Genomic DNA, 23,580 nt, shown 5'->3' on the forward strand with positions numbered 1-23,580 from the left:
TCCCAGGGGGAAGAGGTAGAAACCCCGTAACTTGAGTAGAGAGAATAGAATCTGTAAGGAACAATCCTGCAGGAGTTTGAAGGGATGATTGTTTTTTCTATTCATACTACAATACAAAAGTATATCACCTGTATGTTTTTGATAAAATAATACACTGTGAAATTGTTTACATTGACATTAGGCTTCAGGTTAGCATACAGTTGAAATAAAAAGGCAATTCACACTTTTCTGAGCTATTGTTTCTGTCGGTAGACTTTTTGGACAACAATGATGCATCTTTTTACGTTGGGATGGTTATTTCCCCAGCACTAAGGGTTAGAATTTATTTTTGTCTGAAGGGTTAGATACATAAAAAAGAATGGAATCACCAGATTGTTGGTCCAAGTCACTCTGGACTCTAATAAATTTAGACCACCATTAAAATGTATTTTGAAAGATAGAAGGGGAAAATAGCATTATACAGAAGAGCTTCTCTCTCGCACATATACGCATTACAAATTTGCGCACAGCAATCCAACAGCCCTTTCACTGAACTGTCCAAAAAATTAGAGACACAAGATGGGTGAAGTAAAATCTTTTATTGGTAAGACACAAAAGCTTTGGAGCTTACAAAGAGCTCTTCTTCAGACCTGAAGAAGAGCTCCAAAGTTTGTTTCTCACAAACAAATGCTGGTTCAACAACAGATCTTACCTCGCTCACCTTGTCTCTCTAATATCCTGGATCCAACACAGCTACAGAAACAAAAATAAAAGGTCTTTTCAATCAGAAATCCATTTATGCTAGTAGGTCAAATACCATGCACATCTATGGCACCAACAGCATTCCCACTGGCAAAGACAGCAACAGAAATGTTTCCTGGAACCTGCCAAAAGTTCTTCCCCAATCCCCTTCCTTCCAAAAAACAAAAACAGCAAAAATACAAGACAAACCTGGTTTGAATCAGCCAGTGTCTTTTCCAACATGGATGTGTATGAGAGACTCCTATCACATACTGCCCAGAACGCCTCCCACTTGCAAAGATGACAAAGGATTGCGAGATCCTGGAACAATTATCCGCTCGCTTTCTTTTGCCACTGTAGGGGAAAGTCACAGAACAGGAAAAAGTAGATAAGTTCCAGTTTAAGACTTGGGAAATTTGTGCTTTCCCCCCACCCCAGGTGTGTAGTCCAGCCAGGAATAACCAGATTCCCAGTGACAGTCTATTTGGAGACCTTTGTATACTAACGTCCTGAAAGACTAGAGCTAAACAAGCATATATCGGATTCAGGGAGTTGGGGAAAAGAAATCAGACCTTCGCTTTGCTGTATTGCAAGACACACTGCAAATGGAAGTAAAAGTTGTCCAGTTAAAAATGATCTGATCTGCTTTCATATATCTGCTTCCATAGTTTGGGAACCTGGCCACAGCTCACTTCCAAAAGTTCTCTCTTCGGGTGGCAGGCAAAACAAAGCAACCTCCCACCAGCACCACCACCTCACACCCCACATAACCCACCATACCCTGCTAAAATGCCAGCCCACTTTATGGAGGATTTCCAGATTCACGGTAGTTGTAAACAAGACCGACCCCTACTCTGACCAAAATCTTTCAAGCTTCTAACAAATATCAGTAAGGTCACATCTACGCTACAAACTGTGCAAGCTGCATTAGAATACGGCTGCTGAAATTTATATATCCCTTGGCTGCATCCAGGCTTGGCTGCTTGCGTTGGCAATGCATGTACTCACCAGGAGTGCCTGTGTTGATGTACAGAACTCTGCATCACAGATAGGTATCCTAATGTTCCATGCGCAACCATCTGGCACAATGCCTTTCAGGAAATTTTTGCAATGTATTGTGGGACAGAAGTAACTTGTCCAGATCTCTGGGAGCTAGGGATCAAATTCACAGCCTGCAACTTTCTTCATCCCATAACACCATCAATATTGCATAATTTATTTATTTTTTAAATCCCACAAACCCAGGAGGCACTTTTTGGTGTCTGCAATCTCTGACAGAAGCATGGAGTCCACAGAGCTCTGCACTATTCTCATGAACACTGCAAATACAGGACACACTATTCTCTGGTATTTGCAGACCTGCAGGAAAAGCCACAATAACGTGGGACATGAAGATTTCACCAATGACAGTTTGCTGAGACACAAAGACAGACAATTCAAGATTGTTGTTGAGGTTCATGGAGCAGCTGCAGATGGTAAAGAGCCACTTCCGGGCCCAAGAAATGAGCACTGACTGGTGGATCACATAATGTAGGTTTGGGATGATGGGCAGTGGCTGCAGAACTTTCAGATGCTAGATGCATCCATGTGCTGAGCCCACCTCAGCCCTCTAGCGCATGGACACCCAAGGAGTGCTGCAGTGACAGCGGACAAGCAAGCAGTGATCACACTTTTGAACCCTACAACATCGGATTGCTACTGATCAGAGGGAAATCATTTTGGAGTTGGAGAATCCACAGTTGAAGGCCATTATCCAAGCACATAGGGCCACTAGTCATCTACTGCTATGCAGGACTCAGACTCTCTGCAACGTGCAATAAATCTGGATGGATCAGCAGCAACGGGGTTCCCAAATGGCAGTGGAGCAAAAGATGGCACGCCTATCCCTATTTTGGCACCAGCCCACTTTGCCAGACTACCTAAACAGAAAGGGCTACTTTTCTATGGTTAAGCAAGTATTGGTTGCTCACTAGGGAGCTTGGCTTGTTTAGCCTAACTAAAAGAAGGTTGAGGGGTGATAGGATTGCTCTCTATAAATATATCGGAGGGATAACTACCAGAGAGGGAGAGGAATTATTTAAGCTCAGTACCAATGTGGACACAAGAACAAATGGATATAAACTGGCCACTAGGAAATTTAGACTAGAAATTAGACGAAGGTTTTTAACCATCAGAGGAGTGAAGTTTTGGAATAGCCTTCCAAGAGAAGCAGTGGGGGCAAAAGATCTATCTGGCTTTAAGATTAAACTCGATAAGTTTATGGAGGAGATGGTGTGATGGGATAACATGGTTTTGGTAATTAAATATTCATAAATAGGCCCAATGGCCTGTGATGGGCTATTAGATGGGGTGAGATCCAAGTTACCCAGGAAAGAATTTTCTGTAGTATCTGGCTGATGAATCTTGCCCATATGCTCAGGGTTTAGCTGATCACCATATTTGGGGTCGGGAAGGAATTTTCCTCCAGGGCAGATTGGAAGAGGCCCTGGAAGTTTTTCGCCTTCCTCTGTAGCACGGGGCACGGGTCACTTGCTGGAGGATTCTCTGCTCCTTGAAGTCTTTAAACTATGATTTGAGGACTTCAATAACACAGATATAGGTGTGAGAGGTTTTTTTTGTAGGAGTGGTGGGTGAAATTCTGTGGCCTGCGTTGTGCAGGAGGTCAGACTAGATGATCATAATGGTCCCTTCTGACCTAAATATCTATGAATCTATGTTTCACCAATCCCAATGTGGGCTGGTAGGGAACGTGCATGACACTCACCTCTTTAAGAGCACAGGACTCTTCGGAAAGCAGGACCATTCCTTCCCAACGAGGGGGATCACAACTAGCTATACTGAAATACCTATAGTGATTCTAGGAGACCCAGCCTACCCTTTATTCCCCAGCTCAAAGTTGTACACTGGCCACCTCAACAGCCCCAAGGAAAGACTGAGCTACCGGCTCAGTATGTGCAGAATAACTACTGAATGTGCTTTTGGTAAACTGAAGGGATGCTAGCGGTATTTACTCGCTAGATTGGATCTCAGCGAGAAAGATATCTCAATGGTTACAGCAGCCTGTTGTGTCCTGCATAATAACTGTGAGGCAAAGGGAGAAAGCTGCCACCAGGTGGAGGTGTAGCAGTCATCTGACTTTCAACAGCCAGATACAAGGGCTATTATAGAAGCCTGATATGGAACTATGCGGCTGAGGGAGGCTTTGAAAGAGCCCTTTAGTGGTCAGCTGCAGTAGTGTTCTGTGCTGGAGGTTCTCTGAGCCTGGAGTTGTGGGTGCTGCTAAGAACTGTGTAGGGTTTGCTGTATGTGCACAAATGAGTGGGTATTTTCCTGAAGCTATGAATTCTGTGGTGCTTGGTGTGCATTTACAAGTACTGTTGTCTTTGATAATCACTATCGCAATATTTGTTGCGAACTAGTAAAGGTACAGATAAAGTTCTATTTTTGGGTAATTAAATTGAGAGTGTGTGTGTGTGTGTGTGTGGGGGAAAACATCAGAAATTCAAAACACAAAAAACCCCACAGGTAATGTTATACAATTTTTAACATAATTAAAGGGGTGATCATTTTAAATTAGAAAGGATGTAAACATTTATATCCATTTGAGTACACAAAAGTAGTTGTATGTGTAGCCACAACAGACAACCGTGTTCTCATAGGTCAGTGCATGTGAAGCTGTGGCTTTCCTTGCTGTCCCCCAGCATAGAATAGTAGGGGACACTGATGGGTCCCTTGATACCATATAGTATGTTGGGGGAGGGAGGGGAAGAGGTATAAGGACCAATGCTCACTGAGTTCTTCAAGGGCTGCAAAGGATGAAGAGTCTGAGAGCATTTGGGTTTGCTGACTGAGAAGACCCTTTATGTCCTGCTGCATTTCCCTCTCCTTGCCCTGCCGGGACTCATGGGTCTTTCCTGTCCTCTTGGGTCTTTCTTCATGCTGTCGGTCATGCCAAGCCCTTAGTTCACAGTCTGATGAAATACTGTTTTGCAAGATCCTGAGAGCCATGTCCTCCCTAATCCTATTCTCTCTTGTCCTCATGGTCATGTGTTCTGTGAGTGGAAGGGGCACTCACCAAGTCAGAAGCTGCTGATAAAGACAGACAGGTGTATCACTGAATTTACAGTCAGTGGAAAGAGAAAGTAAGTTTCTAAACTCCCTTTTCTTATTCTTGTAAAAAACACAAGAAATGCTTATTGACACTTCAGCTTTGGAGCCCTTCAGCACAGCATAGCTCTCCAGCTCCAGCCCCAGCTATGGTACCAGGATCAAGGGATGATGGGGATTTTCTGTTGCAAGACGCTATATAATTTCAGTCCCTATTCCACAGATATAACTATAGGGCAGTGGCACTGAATATTTGCACTATTTTCCACGAGCAGTGATAATTTTAGCTGATCTCTCATTCTTCAGGGTCACAGAGGCACAAAGAACACAGCTGTTACTGTCATCCTGAAGCTGCCTGGGCCTACATGCCACTAGCTTGTTTACTGCAATGGTGCCAGCTGAACTCCTCATGGAGTGGCATGGCAAAGTATCCTACCATAGAGGAAGAAATAAGGCAGTCATCTCTGGAAACCTTCAGGAGTAGATTACAGAGTATCTCCATGAAAGTTTCATAGAGATTTCTCAGGAGGATAAGAGGAATGTACCTATGCACATAGTGTACTGCATTGCCCACTCCACTTAACCCAACAGGGGAATGAAAAGCAGGTACCAATTCTAGCTCTTTCTTGTACATCTACCTCTTCTCCTAAAACTAAAACAATGAAGAGTGGATACCTTTGGTTTGTTAGCTTAGGGATGGGCTGGTGCCATCTTTAAATCTGATCACAACAAGAAAACATGTGCACACATACTTGAGTTCCTCCATGTTCGCCTGATTGGACTGGCTACACTGTGGCAGAGCCTCAAACAGGTCCTGGTTTGCAGCATGGCTAGAGTCCTCCACTGTGTCTCCCCTCAACTCCCTTTCTTCCTCACTGTTCACAGTAGGGGTCTCTGGGTCAGGAAGTCTTCCAAGGTATCCACAGCAACGTTCCCTCTAATTTTTAACAGGCCGTGTGCGCAAAAAACCGTCTTCTGTGCCGTCGCTGAAGCAAAAAAAGAAAGCTGCTGCAAAAGCTGGAGTGCACGCAGTGTTTCGCCGTGTGCGCGGGGTTGAAGATCTGCGTGCGCACACACGCACCCAGCTTAGAGGGAACTATGATCCACAGTAGTCTGTGGGGAGCTGATGGGGGTTTCCGCCAAGTACGGCATGCAGTTCCTTGTAGAAGCGGCAGGTCTGCAGTGCAAGGCCAGATCTGTTGTGCTCCCTTGCCTTGTGGAATGCCTGGCAAAGTTCCTTTACTTTTACGTGGCACTGCTGCTGATCCCAGTCACATCCCTTTGCCTGCATTCCCTGTGCAATCTGCTCCTAGATGTACATGTTTCTACAGCTGGTTCATGGCTGTGCTTGCACAGCCTCCTCTCTATGTAGGCCCAGGAGATCAGATACTTCCTGTCTACTCTGGGTGGGAGAGCATCTCATATGTGGAGCTGGTGGTCGGTTCAGCAGTTGCCCACAAGGGTGAGCTACTAGATGAGATTGCCAAGGTGGGTAATCAGGAAAGGTATTACAAAAAACATGGGCTGTGGGTAAAGGGTCGGTGGAGTGGCTTTTGGTCTTTCTGACCTCTGGGCAGTGGAGTTTAAAGTTGTGACCAGAGTGGTCAGTGTCACAGGGAACAGGAAATTGTGGGACAGCTCATGGAGGACTGTTAGGGTTGACACAGGTCATGCAGTGACTATACAGTACTTGCACTGTGTCAACCTCAGTAGGTCGACCATGGCTCTACATCATTTGGGGAGGTGGTTTTACTGTGTCACTGTAATGGAGTACTTACATCAGTAAGTGACAAATTCGAGTGTAGGCATACGCATACATAGGTTGATTATAAGTCGCCTTGCGTCGACCTAACTTGGTGGTGTGACTGTCAAAGTTTGCATTGTTGAGGAAACTATATGTAACAGAGGGCCTGTATATGAGAGTTCAAACTGCACCTTTTCTATGGCAAATTTGTTCTCCATTGCCAAAAAATGACTTGTAAATAATGAGCCTAGAACTGATAGAGGGATCATTTTTGGGGTTAGAAATACTTTGTGGTTTATTTCAAATGATTCTTTGGAACCAGTATTATTTCTTACTCCTCCTCACCTCCACTACCACAAGAATTGCTGCCAAAATTTAAGAAGTTGTTAAGTAACCAACCCACGTAATTAAAGTAGATAAGCAGAGGTACCAGATGAGGTACTAGGTGATGTGTAATTTTAGGAACTCTCTTCAACAGTGACCAAATATGAGAGATAAAAAGCACTAGCAATTTATTACTACTGAAAGTAAAGAAGTCATTCTCAATTTATCCCCATAGTGTGGACTATATTTTCAGTGTCTCTCTCGTAGGCTACCTGCTTCTCTCCACCCACCCACTTATGATCTCCCAGATCATCCTCTTCTTCCATTCACAACCTGTAACACCTATAGCAAGTACAGTAATTACTTGTACAGAAAAATATTAAGACATATTTAGTGGTCTTTTAGTGCCATTTAGCAACTAGAAAGGAGGAGCAGCTACTGGCACCACACAAGCAGCCAGTTCTCCATAAGCTACCAGAAAATGTTCTGCAGGTCTTCTGTTGCCCATGGACCACAAGTTAGGAAGCTCTGAAGTATAGAGATCTGCCTGCGTCTGTGTAACGCATCTGCGTAATGTCATCGAATGCATCCGATGAAGTGAGCTGTAGCTCATGAAAGCTTATGCTCAAATAAAATGTGTTAGTCGCTAAGGGGCCACAAGTACTTCTTTTCTTTTTGTGGATACAGACTAACATGGCTGCTACTCTGAAACCTGTGTAACTTTGTTACTGAACAGGTGCATAATTCAACTTTTCTTAAAAGCCATAAGTCAAAGTGACAGTAATATAAGAAATGAAAGATTTCTCCTCCACACAGAATGCCTTCCCTTGAAGGGTACTGCTCTTTACAATTTGTGATTTCAAGGTTAGTCTAGACAGCAGAATACTCTGTTTGCATCACCTCAGCATGAGTACGCTACTCTTAGGCTGCATACAACACCAAACACCAACCAACTAAAAGACCACAAGGGCAATACACAGTGCCATTTTTGTCAAACCTGATCTTATCAGCACAAGATCTATGACCAATAATAAGACCACTGAAGTCCCGACTGTCGACACTGACAGCATTTCCAGCATGCCTGTCTACAAGTTGCCATGGAAGCAATTCAAGTTTGCTAGCCCACAACCTCGAACGTAACAAAACGCAGGTGGATCAATGGTGATCCTAACAGTCACAGTATCAAATGGAACTATAGCATGACTAATGAAAATGGTGAACTAGTTGAGTTGCGGGCAGATTCCTGCTACTTGAACTTAATTCACAACCCTAAGCTCCACAGTTCTTTCAACAGCTGCCCATGGAAACAAGGCTGCAACCCAAGTCTGGCATTTGTCAGCAACAGCATAGCTGGTTTGCTGAACAAACTTAGTTTGGATCCAGTTCTACATTTGCAGCACCAGTCCATCACCATCCAACTCCATGCAGCCATAATGCCAAACTCAGTACCATTCTGGCACTGTTTCAATTTAAGAAAATGGAACGGAAGGGCTTCACCAATTACCTCGATGCCATTGTAAGAAAGACCAAACCAATACCAGAAAACTACGATCAGCTTATCAGCGTGGTTTGCACTCTCTCAAATAATCATATTCCACAAGGCCGGGACTAACATTGAGTTATTGGATTGGTATACAAAATACAAGCGGATGTTCGAAGCAGACCTATTAGCGGAGGAGACCATTGCAACTAGCGAAGACCTGGTCTCTGAACTAAAGAGGAAAAACAGAAGTCATGGCAGAATCTCAGTGTGGACATGACTAACAGCAGTAAGCAAGAAAGGATAGCCACCCAGGGAAGTCAGAGCAACACTACAATATTACTGCAGACCAGTGCCCTGCCATTTTCTAGGAATGTGTGCGCGATCTGAACAAACAACCCAAGATAGGACTTAAGTGGCAAGAACACCAGAAGAATTACAATTCTGCAACACAGTCAGTGGCGTTGGCTTTCAGCACCCCTACTATAAAAATTGCTCCATTAAATAAAACTGTGAACCCTGTATATGATGGAAACCACTTCAAGCCAGGGAGTGTGCACCCCTAGTTCCAGCACCCCGGGCACATTATATAATGTTCAAATTAACCTCCAGAATTAATGTCCTCAAGAATGGCAAAGCTGCCAGCCTACATGACATTCGTATTGTACAAATGAAAAAAAACACTTCAGACCAGCAATAAAGAACTGGGTACTCAAATTGTTTAACACATGCTCAGCCACATACAAAGTACCCAAGAGTTGGGGGATGAGCACGTGTTGTGACACTCCTGAAGCCAGGGAAGGATGCAACAGAACCAAAGAATTTCAGGCTTATACCACTAAGTCACCTCTGCAAACTGGATGAGCCTCTCATCCTAACCTATTATCACTCATTGAAAAGCACCTAATCTCAGAGCAAGCTGGATTCCGACCAGTGCATGACTTGCCTGGGCAAGCGCTATACATCACTCAATACATCAAAGATGGCTTTGAAAAGGGGTTTGGTGACAGGTGCCGTGTTTGTTGACTTGTCAGCAGCATACAACACAGTAAATCACCAAAGGCTCCTTCGTAAAATACACACCACCACGACAAGAGACCACCACCTCATGACAATTACAATAACAATTGCAACTAGAGAACAGATGTTTTTACGTCCAACTATGCAGGAAGCAGAGCTGACGATGGTAATAGAAAGACAGCCTACCACAAGAGAGCATACTCTCACCAATACAAATGATCAGCTGATCCATCTTGGCACAAGAAGTTTTATCTATGCAGACAACTTATGCATCACTGCCCAAGCCAACGATCTTGCCCAGAATGAAACTACATTAACATTGGCAGTATCTGGGCTCTCAATCTATTATATCAAGAATCAACTGTGCACCAACCCAGCCAAATCACAAGTGACTCCCTTCCATCTTCACTGAGAGGTCAATAGACACCCCCTTCCAGATGATACTGAGTTATCACTTGCCCACTGCTGGAATCCTGTCTAACTTGGAGTGATGCTAAACCACTCTCTCCTTCAAAGCACACCATGGAGAAGACAAAAGGCAAAGTTGGCACCCAGAACAACATAGTGAGGAAGCTTGCAAGTTCAATATGGGGAACCAATGCAGCAACAGTAAGAACCACTGCACCTGCACTTAGCTATTCAATGGCCAAATATGCACATCCAGCATGGGAAAGATTGGCTCCACAAAGACGCTGGATCCTGTTCTGAGTGACAGCTACCATTAAATCACAGGATGTCTCACACCAACAAATGTGAACAGCCTTTATGTGCTTACTGGAGTTGCTTCAACAGATATCAGGAGAGAGGTCACAAGCAAAACTGAAGGATTACGACAGGTCAGAGATACCAGACATCTGCTACATGGCCACACCACAGCAGCTGGCTGCTTGAAAAACATTGAGGAAAAGCTTCATCATGGCAACAGAACTGCTTAAATAAAAATCAAACAATCACTGATAGCTACACAACTAGAACTTTCAGAGTAGCAGCCGTGCTAGTCTGTATCCGCAAAAAGAAAAGGAGGACTTGTGGCACCTTAGAGACTAACCAATTTGAGCATAAGCTTTCGTGAGCTACAGCTCACTTCATCGGATACATTCAGTGGAAAATACAGTGGGGAGATTTATATATATCTAGAGAACATGAAACAATGGGTGTTACCATACACACTGTAATAAGAGTGATCACTTAAGGTGAGCTATTACCAGCGGCGGAAGGGGGGTGGGGGGGAGAGACCATTTGTAGTGATAATCAATGTGGACCATTTCCAGCAGTTGACAAGAACGTCTGAGAAACAGTGGGGAGTGGGGGGGGGGGAATAAACATGGGGAAATAGTTTTACTTTGTGTAATGACCCATCCACTCCCAGTCTCTATTCATGCCTAAGTTAATTGTATCCCGTCTGCAAATTAATTCCAATTCAACAGTCTCTCATTGGAGTCTGTTTTAGAAGTTTTTTTTGTTGAAGTATTGCAACATTTAGGTCTGTAATCGAGTGACCAGAGAGATTGAAGTGTTCTCCAACTGGTTTTTGAACAGAACCACTAACCCAGGAACCTATCCTTGCAACAAAGCCCGTTGCAAACTGTGTCCACATATCTATTCAGGGGACACCATCATAGGGCCGAATCACATCAGTCACAATATCAGAGGCTTGTTCACCTGCACATCTACCAATGTGATATATGCCATCATGTGCCAGCAATGCCCCTCTGCCATGTACATTGGTCAAACTGGACAGTCTCTACGTAAAAGGAATAAATGGACACAAAATCAGATGTCAAGAATTATAACATTCAATTGGAATTGTTTCATGTTCTCTGTGTATATAAATCGCCCCACTGTATTTTCCACTGAATGCATCCAATGAAGTGAGCTATAGCTCACGAAAGCTTATGCTCAAATAAATTTTGAGTCTCTAAGGTGCCATAAGTACTCCTTTTCTTTTTACAACTAGAACTGTGGCGCACACTGCTCAGAATACTCAATGAGGACATCATAATGCATACAGATGTTACCAAATGCCTTCCCTCACGTGTGAAGGATTGGTCAGCCTTGAGATTGTTAAATCACCTCTGAACAAGAGTTGGCAGGTCAAAGGTCAATAAGCAGAAGTGAGGCTATTCCAATGACCCAGAACACATGACTGTGGTGAAATACAAACCATGGAACATCTGTTAGTCTGCTGGCTCCTGGAGGAACCATGCACCATGGAAGATCTCATCAGGGCTACATACCAGGCAGTAAAATGTGCCCTTATATGGTGTAAGCCTATACCACAACCAGCAACCAATATTACCAAAAAGATATGTAAGCTACTCCTAGGCAGTTCATCCAGATTTTTTTTGGTGGCACTCAAGACAAAGTATTTTCTCTAGCTGCAGATTAGAATATGAATCAGAAGTAAAAAGTTTGATGAGCATCATATTAGGGAGAAGTAAAGCAAAGATGTAGGCCTAGCAATTTCTTGTATATTATTTTCCTCCCTTAACACAAGTGCCATCACTTCAGGCACACTTTTAAAGCTACAATGCAATATTGTTAGGTATCAAGAAAAATAAGCCTGCAGCTAAAATTCATGTGGCTTCCTATAACTAACCTGAGGACACAGATCAGAAGTGATCTGGTCTGTGAAATCAGGATCTTAACTTTTGATTTTCATGTACCAGAGGGAAGCAATAGCAATGCTATAGTTAACAGTTGAGGAGACACTTCATTTCAGCCCCCCCTTTTCTTAGTTTTACAAATTACTAAAAAAACCTAACTTATCTCTGGGCTGAAATCCCATGCTTTCTCAGCCCAAAGCTTAAGTTTTCTCTTTCTTTGAAAGTTGGTGGAAGTTTGTTTGGCTGATCCTGAATTATCAGCATGGAGGATGTGGATGGGGAGAAAAGAGAGGATAGGTATTCTCATGCTTAAAAAAAGTTCAGAGACGTGCTTGTGTAACAATTTTTCTTTGTTTTGTTTTTAATCTTGCCCTAGATTCAACCCCAGTAAAGCCAAATGTTTTTATGTGACAGGAGAAATAGTTTCCCTCAGGAACCATGAGTGAATTGGACTGCCACATGTAACATAATTACCCATACCCATGTGTCAATGGACATCTGAACATCATTTTAAGTAGGATACAATGTGGTATTTTAAAGTCATAAAACATAAAGCAGTGTCTAGGTTCACTAAGAACTGGAGTTGCTTACTAGTTCTTGCTGGACAAAATGAACTTCATTCTTTAATGAACATTCTCCAAGATGAATTTGGAATTTCAGGGATTCTTCTTCTTCTTCTAGCTAAAATGCTTTCTTAGGTCATATATAATCTGTAGGAGTGATATGTCTCCCAGATTTATACAACATACCTCCTCTTCACCTTTCCTATGGAGGAAGAAGAGGAGAACAGGTGTTCAAGATTCCTCCTCTTTCCAATTTCCACCATAAGGCATATGGTGGACTACCTATATAAAGTCAAACCATGAGTGGGGCAAAGTACCCCAGAGGCTGCAGAAGAGTATTCCATATACAGTAGAGCCCCTATTTTACAAGCTAATTAGGGATCAAGTTCTTAAAATTAAAGGAGTACTTCTGGCACCTTAGAGACTAAACAAATTTATTTGCGCATAAGCTTTTGTGATGCATGAAGTGAGCTGTAGCTCACGAAAGCTTATGCTCAAATAAATTTGTTAGTCTCTAAGGTGCCACAAGTCCTCCTCTTCTTTTTGCGAATACAGACTAACACGGCTGCTACTCTGAAACCTGTTCTTAAAATTGAACATCTCAAAATTACAGTAGATATAGTGCACAAGTTGTAGTATAGTTCACTATATCGCTTTGTTCTTCAGACAATGGCAAAGCAATTTCCAATACATTGAAGGCAGCAGAATGAGCAAGGATGTTGACTTAGAATCATAGAATATCAGGGTTGGAAGGGACCTCAGGAGGTCATCTAGTCCAACCCCCTGCTCAAAGCAGGACCAATCCCCAATTAAATCATCCCAGCCAGGGCTTTGTCAAGCCTGACCTTAAAAACTTCTAAGGAAGGAGATTCTACCACCTCCCTAGGTAACGCATTCCAGTGCTTCACCACCCTCCTAGTGAAAAAGTTTTTCCTAATATCCAACCTAAACCTCCCCCACTGTTCTTGTTCTTCATCAATATCACTTTTGTTAGGCGATTCTCCCCCCCCCCCCCCATTAGGGAAAAATAGTTGGTATAACTGGTCGTTTGTAAGACTGGTGTTCATAAAAAAAAAAAATGCATAAAAAAGGAGGTTCTGTGATTCATACACAGATTTCTCATACCTCCTGTAGCTTGGACTCGAATATGAAATTGCTGGAAGAGCATTTTGGGTAGTTTAATGCAAATGAACATATCAAGCATTTTAAAAAGCTTCCCCCTATTTTTTAGGGCTCCTTTCCCCATACCCCCTCCAGCAAAAGGAGTGGATTAAACAAGAGAAGTAAACAACTAAATTGCTGAATTAAGTGGTGGCAGTGTTCCCCGATTCATTTGTCCAGCCTTTGGTGGTAGTCCTATTAGATAGAGAATGACTTGAGATCTACTGATCATTTTGGATTACTATATTTTTATTTACAAAGACTATAGTATTAAGTAAGAAAGTTCCAGTCAACATTATTTCTTTCTCCCCACCTTTATCTCATGTTGAGATTTACAAAGTCTTCTAAACTAAGGCCAGGAATTTGGAATAGCAGTACCCAAGTGAAAAGCCAAATATAGTACTTTTATGCTGCAATTGGAGGGGGGGGGGGGAAGATTCGGGGGTGGGGGGAGGGAGGTTAGGGAAATAAGATTAAAAATACAGAAAAAAAGATACTGTAAATAGAGATATCCCCATCATTTCAGAGTCTATGGGCAGCACAGAATAGTGTAAGAAACCAAGTCCAGGAAAACAGGAAGCTAGTCTTCGCATGCAAGTGCACAGCAAGTATTTTATATAATGCTGTTTGTATGACAAAGAAATATAAAACTTGAGATGTATTGCCTGCACCACCCATTGGGGAGTAGAGCTCTATTTCACTAAAGTTAATCAGTTGGCTATCAATACTGAGGAGTGAGAAGACAAAGCAGAACTGGTGAAGAGGAGGAGAGGGGGAAAAAGTGAATAAGCTTAGATCGCCAACAGCTGTCTCATGAGAACAGCTGGTGAAATTTCAGCTATATACTGTTTCTACAGGACCAGATATGCTACTGAATGAATCTGCTTAACTTCACTCATGCTTGCCAATAAAAAACAACAAACAAGTTAGCTGTTAAAATAAGTTCTCTCAAGACTTGAAATTGTATATATTTCTATCTCCTTGTGTACTAGGATATCAGCCACTTGCAATTTTAAGAGTACGTAACATATTCATAATATACCCACATGACTTAACTGCAATCATCAATACATACATTTTACAGATCTCAGTACTGCATCAGATGTAGCGTATTTTACATTTTTTTCACGACCTCATATAAGCCAGGGGCCACCCATGCAGTTCTGTGAATTCCTGTAGCTGTAAGCACATCTGATTCCTAGTCATTATTAGTCAAGAAAAAAATTCAAGCCATACCACAGAATATTCTATAGAAAGCCTCTCATAGCCATTACATAAACATCACCTTTTGTGTAGAGTCTAAACCTCAGCTGAAACTGAACAGAAAAAGATTCTCCAGTGCAAAGTTAAGACAGCCAGATTCTGGCAAAGCAGATGCTATAATGGTTCAAACAAGAACAAGGTGCAAGTATTGTTCTGCTATTAATGTACAGGCCATCTACAGAAGAGTTTTAGGGATGCCTTTAAAAACTGTATGCTAAGGGTAAGATAAGTTATGTAGAATTTGCTGACAGCCAAAAAAAGGACTGAATAAATATTTTCCTTGGATGCATGAGCCTTATTCCTAGGACTGTTTCAAGGAGGCTGTGGGGGGGGAAAAAATTGATAGAAAAGGAAACAAGCAGGTCAAGCAACGTTTGAGTGCATCTCCCTAAGTGAAGATGTTCAAAGAATACTGCAGTCTGTTTACTAAAAGTAGCTGGTTATTGATCAAAGTTAACTTATTGACTTGTAGTACTCCCATACGCCATGTTAGACTCAAAACCTAGAAAGGCTTCCCTTGAAGTGCAGCTTGTGTAAGTAACCAAGAGCTTTGACAACGAGGAGTCCTTGTGGCACCTTAGAGACTAACAAATTTATTTAGGCATAAGTTTTCGTGGGCTAAAACCCACTTCATCAGATGCTTTATCAGAAAGAGTGCCCAGGGTCCCCCATTTCACACCCCACTCACCAGGGGAAACAAGGGGTAACAATAACAATGGACTGTTCCAACTTAATTCTAGCCTCATTAAATCACTACTATTGTTTTTCTAATTCCCAGTGAAAGGAACTTCACAGAAATCTGCCACATTAAGTTAAAAAAAAAAAAAAAAAAAGAAAGCGCGCCACGATAATTATAAGCCACATTAAAAAAAGCCAAAGGCCAAGATGCTGCCACTACAATGCCCCTCCCCCCCCATTTATGTATTTATTGTTAAGAAACCCTTTATAAACAAAGCCAATGTGAGAGTTAAGAATTAATTTTTCTTTTTAAAGAAATCAATCTAGGAAATCTAGGACTAGAACACTGGTCACTTTATGCCTTAGACAGACCGTAGATGGATGCAGTCTGGTAACTCAAAATCTTTTCCTTATTTTATCAATTCAGTAATAAGAAAAGTAGCAACCAAAGGCAAGCTGATTAGTTCTATGGCATGAAAGTGACTATCAACAAAAATTTTAAAATGTTTTAAGTTTTTCTGGTATTGTTACTGAAGCAAAAGAACTAATCAGCAGGCCACATGCTACTTAAAACAAATCTTAAAAAAAATAATAAAAAAAAATAATAAAAATCCAAGTCTCAGTTTTAAAGAACAAACCTAGCTTCTGAGATGCATGTTTCTGACTGCAAGGCACTACAGCTCACAAAGGGTTAAGCCCTGCCATTTTGGTGCCATTCACGGATATGTCCATTAAGGGTGTTACATAACAAAATGGCAGACCTTAACCCTTTGTGTCCCATACTTTCACCATGCCTGAGTCAGAAATGAACACACCAATCTGTTCAGGGAATCACCTTTTGGATTATGAATTTTTTTATAGGTTTCAGGGGAAATAAGTGAGCTTGTTTAGGCTCATTAAATACCTAGGATTAAAAGCAACAGAACTTGCCTAGGAAGTTGTCATGCACACTTTACACAAAAAATGCCAAGACACTTCAAAAAAAAAAAAGTTTTAAGTCACCATCACTTTGCTAGCAAAGAAAAAATAAAATGTGCAAGTAGACCATTTACGATCTGCCATTAGATTTCAACCATCGCAGAGAACGTTGTGGTGACCCCAGTCCAACAAATTAGCTAAAGACAGACACGCTGCTCTGGTTTAATGTTTTTTAGGGAAGAATTCAGTCTTCGGCTTTGCTACAGTAAACTCACTACTAATCTTCTTGTGTTTTTTGGAGCACACATCTATGGTAATCCACTCATTCTATAACTTGTTTTTCTATATTGTCAAAGCTAGCTTTATTTCCGTCACAATAACTAAGCATCATGAGGTGGACTTAATATAAACATTGTGTTCACAATGCAACAGCTCACAATTCTTTTTTTTTTTTTTAAATTGGTTATTATGACGTAATTCAGTTGTCAAATTTAAACTTGACAAAAAAATTACTCTAGAACATTTCTATTAAGATACCTTAAGTATTTCTTCTGAAATCAAGCTCAGAGCTTCATACTGCTATACATGAATGGTAAAAGGGACTTCCCTAGCCGAATTCCCATGGAGTAACAATACCGCTGCCTGTGGTGCAAATTCTGTTACTATTCTACTGGCATGACCCCCTTTAAGCCAGTGGAGCTGCACCAGTACATCAAAAGCAGAATATGGCACCAAGTTTTAAGAAGCCTATAATCCAATCGACTCTTAACGTACATAGTGATTAGGAGTGGGCCTTCCATTAACGGAAAATTAGATCGTCTCATGTAATGTTAGTATCTGTAGTAAACATTTAATACATTTTGTTCTTGTTTTAACTATCATTAATTGCAGAACCCATCTGAAAATGCTAAACATTCTAACTTCAAGATGCCGTTGATAGTACATATTTCTTTCAACTGTGAACTACATAAAAGTCATTAAGTATTTTTCAAATCACATAATACATCACAGACGCACATTACCCCTAGATGTTTTAATAACATGGGTGCTCAGCCAGAGGACACAGCCTGACATTTTATAACATTCAGCTATGATTGTGTCATCCTGACACACATTTCCTAGCTTGTGCTGGAAAAGGGTTTTTCCTATGCTCTGAGGCAAAGATTTTCACCTGTGGGATGGAGATTTTCACTATGATCTGTTCTCCTTTTTGGTAAAGCACCTTAAACAAGCTCAGAGATGACCACCTTACCATAAGACACAGCAAAACAACATTAAAATACTATACTAAGAATTCTATACATAAAGACAAAATAATATAGCTCAGGACACTTGAAATAGGTGGAGTGTAGAGAAAACTTTATCAGACATTCTCCAACCATCAAATAAATTTGTTCATATTAATAAGTTAGCCTTCTCTGTAATAAAGCTAAAAATAAACTTTAAGCAGCTACTATTTAATATGTGGCCTGACTTAATTTCTAAGCAACAGAAAACCTCATCCTTAGTTTATGAATGACCGGGAGGAATTCTTTACTGATCTCCATCTCCTTGGTCATTAAAAGGACAATTTAGAGGCACTGTCTTTACCTACCTGGTGAGAATTCTCTGAATAGTGGGATTTTGACTTAATAGTAAATAATAATAAAGGGAGTCTTTCACTCACATGTAAATTAAAATGTTTAATTTCTTTTTTATAGACCAGTTTAAAGAAAAATAGCAGTGTTTCCTAGAAGTTTGTCTAGGAAAACATCTAAATATGTTAAGTTCACACTTCCTTATTAGGGACACTGATCAATGAACAGAGGAGCATTAGGACCTTCCATTTTCTTTAGTGAGAGATTAATACGCTCAGCATCCCAACAGAGACTCTCAGTGCTTTGGAAATTTGGGTTTAAAGCAAGTGAAAATCTTTGAAAATGTTATAAGTAAAGTCAGAGTCACAGCAACAAATAAATACTAACATGAAGTCAACAGCTTATCTAGCAATCTCTACAATGCACACTGAAATAAAGAACACAGGGGAGACATTCCCATTTTTGCACACAAGCTGCCTGAATGTGAGCAGAGTATTATCGGAGAAGGACCTGGGCTGGACAGACCATTTTTTAGGATTCATAATTAAGCCATTATTATTTGATCATTTATCTTGTGTATTCAGCACTGTCCAGGACATAAAATGCAAAAAGGTAGAAAGGCAGGGCACACAGAGACCCAGAGAAAGGTGCTGACCCTAGAAGGGATTCTCCACTTCCTCCACCCTCCCTTTTTTTTTATCATTTTTAAATAAAATGAAAGCGTTGCCTTCATATTTTTGTCCTGAGACCCATGGCTTTGTGCTAAGGAGTTGTATGTATTTCTAGAAGGCATGTAGTATCACTACTTATGCTGGGATCAATTTGACTCCTTTTCCCCAAAAATAATCTCAGGATCAGGCCAAAAGACAGGTGGGTGTGAAATCTGCTGAAACCTCAAAAGTCTGGGCTGCAGCATTATAAGAGATTTCAAAACACAGAATGGCAGTTATGAAGCACAGTCAAAATTGTTACTTGATCATAGTCTACAAGTACCTGGGGAACCGAAATTTGACAAGAGGACTCTTCAGGCTAGCAGACAAAGGTGTCAGAAGAATCAATGGCTGGAAGTTGAAACTAGACAAATTCACACTAGAAAGAATGTGCAGATTTTTAACACTCAGGATAATAAATCATTGGAATCTCTTATCAAGTTTTGTTGTTGCTCCATCACTTCTTGATTTAAAAATTAAGACTGGACTTTTTAGAAAAAGATATGCTCTAGTTCAAGCACAGCTAGTGAACCTGAAGCAGGAATTAATACAGAGAAGTCCTATAGCCTGTATTATGCAGGCAGTCAGACTAGACAGTCTCTCTTTAATTGTGCAGAAACACGCTTTTCAGATGTTCTGTAGAGGTCTACATCACCATATGAAAACTCTAGGACTGAAACATTCACATGACCTTATGGTAAAGAATACCGAGGTGTGCCAGCAGAAACAATTAACTGCAGCCTACTTCACATGTAGTTTTTCCACCGAGTCCAGTTTCTTAGTAGCTTAAATGTTACATATTAGTGAAAAATCTTCCCATTTCATTTAACTTTTTGGTCTCGTGAAAGGTGAAGAGGTTACTTTTATTTTTTTTTGCCCAGAAGTGTCCACTGCTTCCCGCCCCACTCCAAATTAAAAAAAAAAAAAAAAAAATTCATTTCTGCTTCTCAAGATTCTTTTCATAGTGCCACACTGTCCAGATTTGGGAGCATATGAGAAAGAGAGAATGGGAGTCATACCATAAGGTAAGTAGTGCCTCACATTTGTCAGCTTGTTTGTAACATGTTGCTTTTAAAATTTGGTGCAAAGTTAATTTTTAAAATGCTTGGAAAAAGTGAGGATTACCTTTATGTAACAGGTTTCAGAGTAGCAGCTGTGTTCATCTGTATCCGCAAAAAGAAAAGGAGGACCTGTGGCACCTTAGAGACTAACCAATTTATTTGAGCATAAGCTTTCGTGAGCTACAGCTCACTTCATCGGATGAGAGCTGTAGCTCACGAAAGCTTATGCTCAAATAAATTGGTTAGTCTCTAAGGTGCCACAAGTCCTCCTTTTCTTTATGTAACAGATGCTAGCATCTGGGATTTGTTTTGTTAACTGGGAGCAGAATCATTCTTAATGCACCTGCAGTCAGGTTTATGGGGGAAAACGCTGCAATTTGTTTTATTAGGATGATGGTCAGAATCATAGCAAGGTCAGATTGGAAGGGACCTCAAGAGGTCGTCTAGTCCATCCCTTAGGGCTGAGGCAGGATGAGTGTGTGTCCAGGTCTGGTGCCCAGAATGCACTGGCAGAGCAGAGATATAAACTCAGGAGTTCCATTCCCATTCATACACACTTTCCTTTAAGCGATACAGATTACTCTGACCAAGATTCAGGGGGAAGTGGAATTTGTGCTTACATTCCTGCTTCTCATGCTCTCAGGGACTGAAAATATACTGCAGTTGCTGTGATTTGCCCAACTGAAGAAACAGTAAGGACAACTCACTGAAATGTCTTTTGGCCTCAGTTTGCCCACCTGTAAATTAGGGATATTCATCTACTTCACTTGGGTTTTGATTAACTAGAGAGGAAAGATGTTCTTATTGTTACGGCACTGGAGTGGGAATTCAGGATCCACAGACTTCCTCTGTCACATTGGGCAAGTCATTTAACTTCTCTAGGCCTAAGTTCCCTATTTAAAAAAGGGGGAAATTGACTTTTCCCCCCAACCTCCCATGGATGTTAGAGTTTGCAAAATGCTACCTACCATAACAAAACACAGCATTATAGAGCAACTCCTACCTGTCAGAGAAGTTCATGGGTTCCAAAGAGAATCTTGTCCACTTCTCCTGGCTGGGCAATATGCCTGCAATGAAGGTTCTGGGGAGGAAGAAGGGATATTTTAGTACACCCTGAGCTGGACTATAGAGGCATTTGATGAAACCTCACTGGCAACAGAAAATGAACTTAACGGCAGAGTTTGTCCCCATCCTCTCAACGAAAGAGTTGTTTTCAAGCTATAATTTATTTTATTTCTGTAACCTGGTAGCATCAACCACTACCAATTTGCAACAAAAGGATACATCTGAATAGAGAGAAAAAAGAAAAATGCAACAAACATATGTTTTCTAAATTTAGAATTTTAACTGCTCTGATAGGGGAGCTCAAGACTTCCCACATGCACTGCCTGCTGTTAGTTGTAAGTCACTGATGAAGGGACTAGAGCTTTTTAAACTTAGTTACTTGAATCCAAGGATAAAACAAGAGGGTAGTAAAAATACCCTGGACTTTTCTACACTACAGCTTCCACAGGTGGAGAATTACAGGTCCAATTTTTGCTAGTGTAGCCACAGCCTTTGTATTATGCTCAGATTAAAATGATACAATTCTTAGAAGTATTTAGAAGCTACTGTGTTTCTCACCCTGCGTCACAAAAATCCCAGCACCACATTAGGTTAATATTCCAGGGTGTAGCCCTATGCTCTTAAATTCTTAACAATAAATGGTTTGATCCAAACACCTGTTAGAGTTGGAAACAACATGCCTGTTTCTGATCAACAGCTTCCCTTTAGGTGGATGAGACTCTATGCCAGCACATCGGGTCACACCAACGACTAGCACAGTAGGAGCTCACTACGAAGAAGTCCTGTGGCTTTGTCACTACCCATCTCCACCCATTCCCCCTCCCTTTGGCCAAAGAAAGGGCAAGACCATGTGGGGGATGGGTATTAGAAGACAGACCTTTTTTGTAAAAAAATTAAGTCCCCGTCCCCTAGCCTTGAGACAGTGCCTATGAAACACTGTCCTACACCAGCATGCTTGATTTAGGACATGGACAAGACTGACGAACAGGGGAAAACAGCTTTATTTCAGGAAGGTTTCCAGCTGGTTTCAGTTGTTATTGTACCCAGTGAACCAGTGGACTCATTTTAGTAGCAGAGACAACTTATAGTAGCAGAGACAACCAGATGCATGTAACAAGGCAATACTTGTCCAGTGCAGTATCGTTTAGTTTAGTTGGGCCTGTGACATGAACATGGCTGCTAATGGCAGAAGAGACACGAGATTTAAAAATGTTTAAATTTTAAACTGTTAGATTTAAACTGTTTGAAATGGGCCATCCTGATCACCACTACAAAAGGTTTTTTCCCTCCTGCTGATAATAGCCCACCTTAATTAATTGGTCTCATTACAGTTGGTATGGCAACACCCATTTTTTCATGTTCTCTGTGTATATCTATCTTCCTACTGTATTTTCCACTGCATGCATCTGATGAAGGGGGTTTTAGCCCACGAAAGCTTAGTCCCAAATAAATTTGTTAGTCTTCAAGGTGCCACAAGGACTCCTCATTAAATTTAAAGGATTTCTCAAGGACAAACAAAAACATAAGAGTCTTTGTACTTAGCCAGATGAACAAAAACCTTGAGCTGTGTAACACAGAAAAGCAGCCTAAAAACAGGATTTCTCTAATCTCTCCCTCTCTTTTCACCCAATTCAAAGAGTAGGAGCAAAATTTGGTAATGTAATATTTAATAGCTCACCTGACTTTACATCCAGAAGTTTCTATACTACTGAAGCCAAAATCTTAACATTTATTCAAGCATTAACTACCCATATCTCTGAATGTAATGAACAGATTCATCTTTGGAACTGGCAAAACAGCGAAGTACTTGAGAGGCTATACAGTCACCTATTTGGCAGCAACTTCCCATGCTAACACTTTAAATCTTTGCATTTCACTTTTTTTGTTTTAAGTGACTTGGAAAGAATGGCTACAAAATGGAAGATGCAAACCACCGCCCCACAGTGCAGATGAAACAGGTTATCTATGTGACTGGTCACATCTGAGATTATAACCACAGTTTACAGTGGGAGTTTCCGTAGTATCACATATGGAGAAAGGGGGGGGGGGGGTAACTTCTTATAGAAGCTTCCTCATATAGGAGGAGAAGACAGAAGTGCTAGCTCATGCTCTTTAGACTGGCTCATGTTTCCAGAGCAGTTCAAGGGTTGACATTAGTAGGATTCTACTCATGGAAGAGAATGCATTGATTTAAGGATAATCACAGTCAGTTATAAATGAGGAGACAGACTTGGGGCAGTGAGGAGGAATGGGGAGAAGACCCTTTAATTTTACTGTTCTTTAGAAAGGCATCTCACCCAACTTATTGTTCTACTTTGGATAATTATTTTTAGTACTCTTTTTTTAATTAAATGTTTTGCACCAATACTTTAAAATGAATGCTAACATATGGAAATATATCCTCACCCTAAAACAGCAAGTCTTGCAACAAAAGGGCCATGTGGATTCAGAAGTATGTCCATAGATGTTTATGGTAGTACAGTTTTTTAAAAAATAAAAGTTTTCTCATCCTTCACACACTGCATTACTAAATGCTTTAAAGCACTTAGTAGCCTGATTCCTATTTACACAGCCCACTGAACA

General features: G+C 41.0%; 1 protein-coding gene across 14 annotated transcripts in view; it reads right to left on the reverse strand.

The window, feature by feature from the left end:
- GATAD2A (GATA zinc finger domain containing 2A) overlaps positions 1-23,580 on the reverse strand; it is a 111,807-nt gene that overhangs the window by 43,421 nt on the left and 44,806 nt on the right. For 10 of the 14 annotated variants that reach the window (XM_077841796.1, XM_077841790.1, XM_077841797.1 and 7 more), the window contains 2 exons: positions 20,936-21,013; positions 931-1,074 (listed from right to left, as the gene is read on the reverse strand). In XM_077841796.1, coding sequence (XP_077697922.1) covers positions 931-963 — 33 coding nt within the window. In that variant the 5' untranslated portion in view covers positions 964-1,074; positions 20,936-21,013. The remainder of the gene's footprint in view (positions 1-930; positions 1,075-20,935; positions 21,014-23,580) is intronic. The other 4 variants (XM_077841795.1, XM_077841793.1, XM_077841794.1 and 1 more) reach the window with 1 other exon arrangement.

This window comes from Eretmochelys imbricata, chromosome 25, assembly GCF_965152235.1.
Source record: "Eretmochelys imbricata isolate rEreImb1 chromosome 25, rEreImb1.hap1, whole genome shotgun sequence".
Lineage (NCBI taxonomy): Eukaryota > Metazoa > Chordata > Testudines > Cheloniidae > Eretmochelys > Eretmochelys imbricata.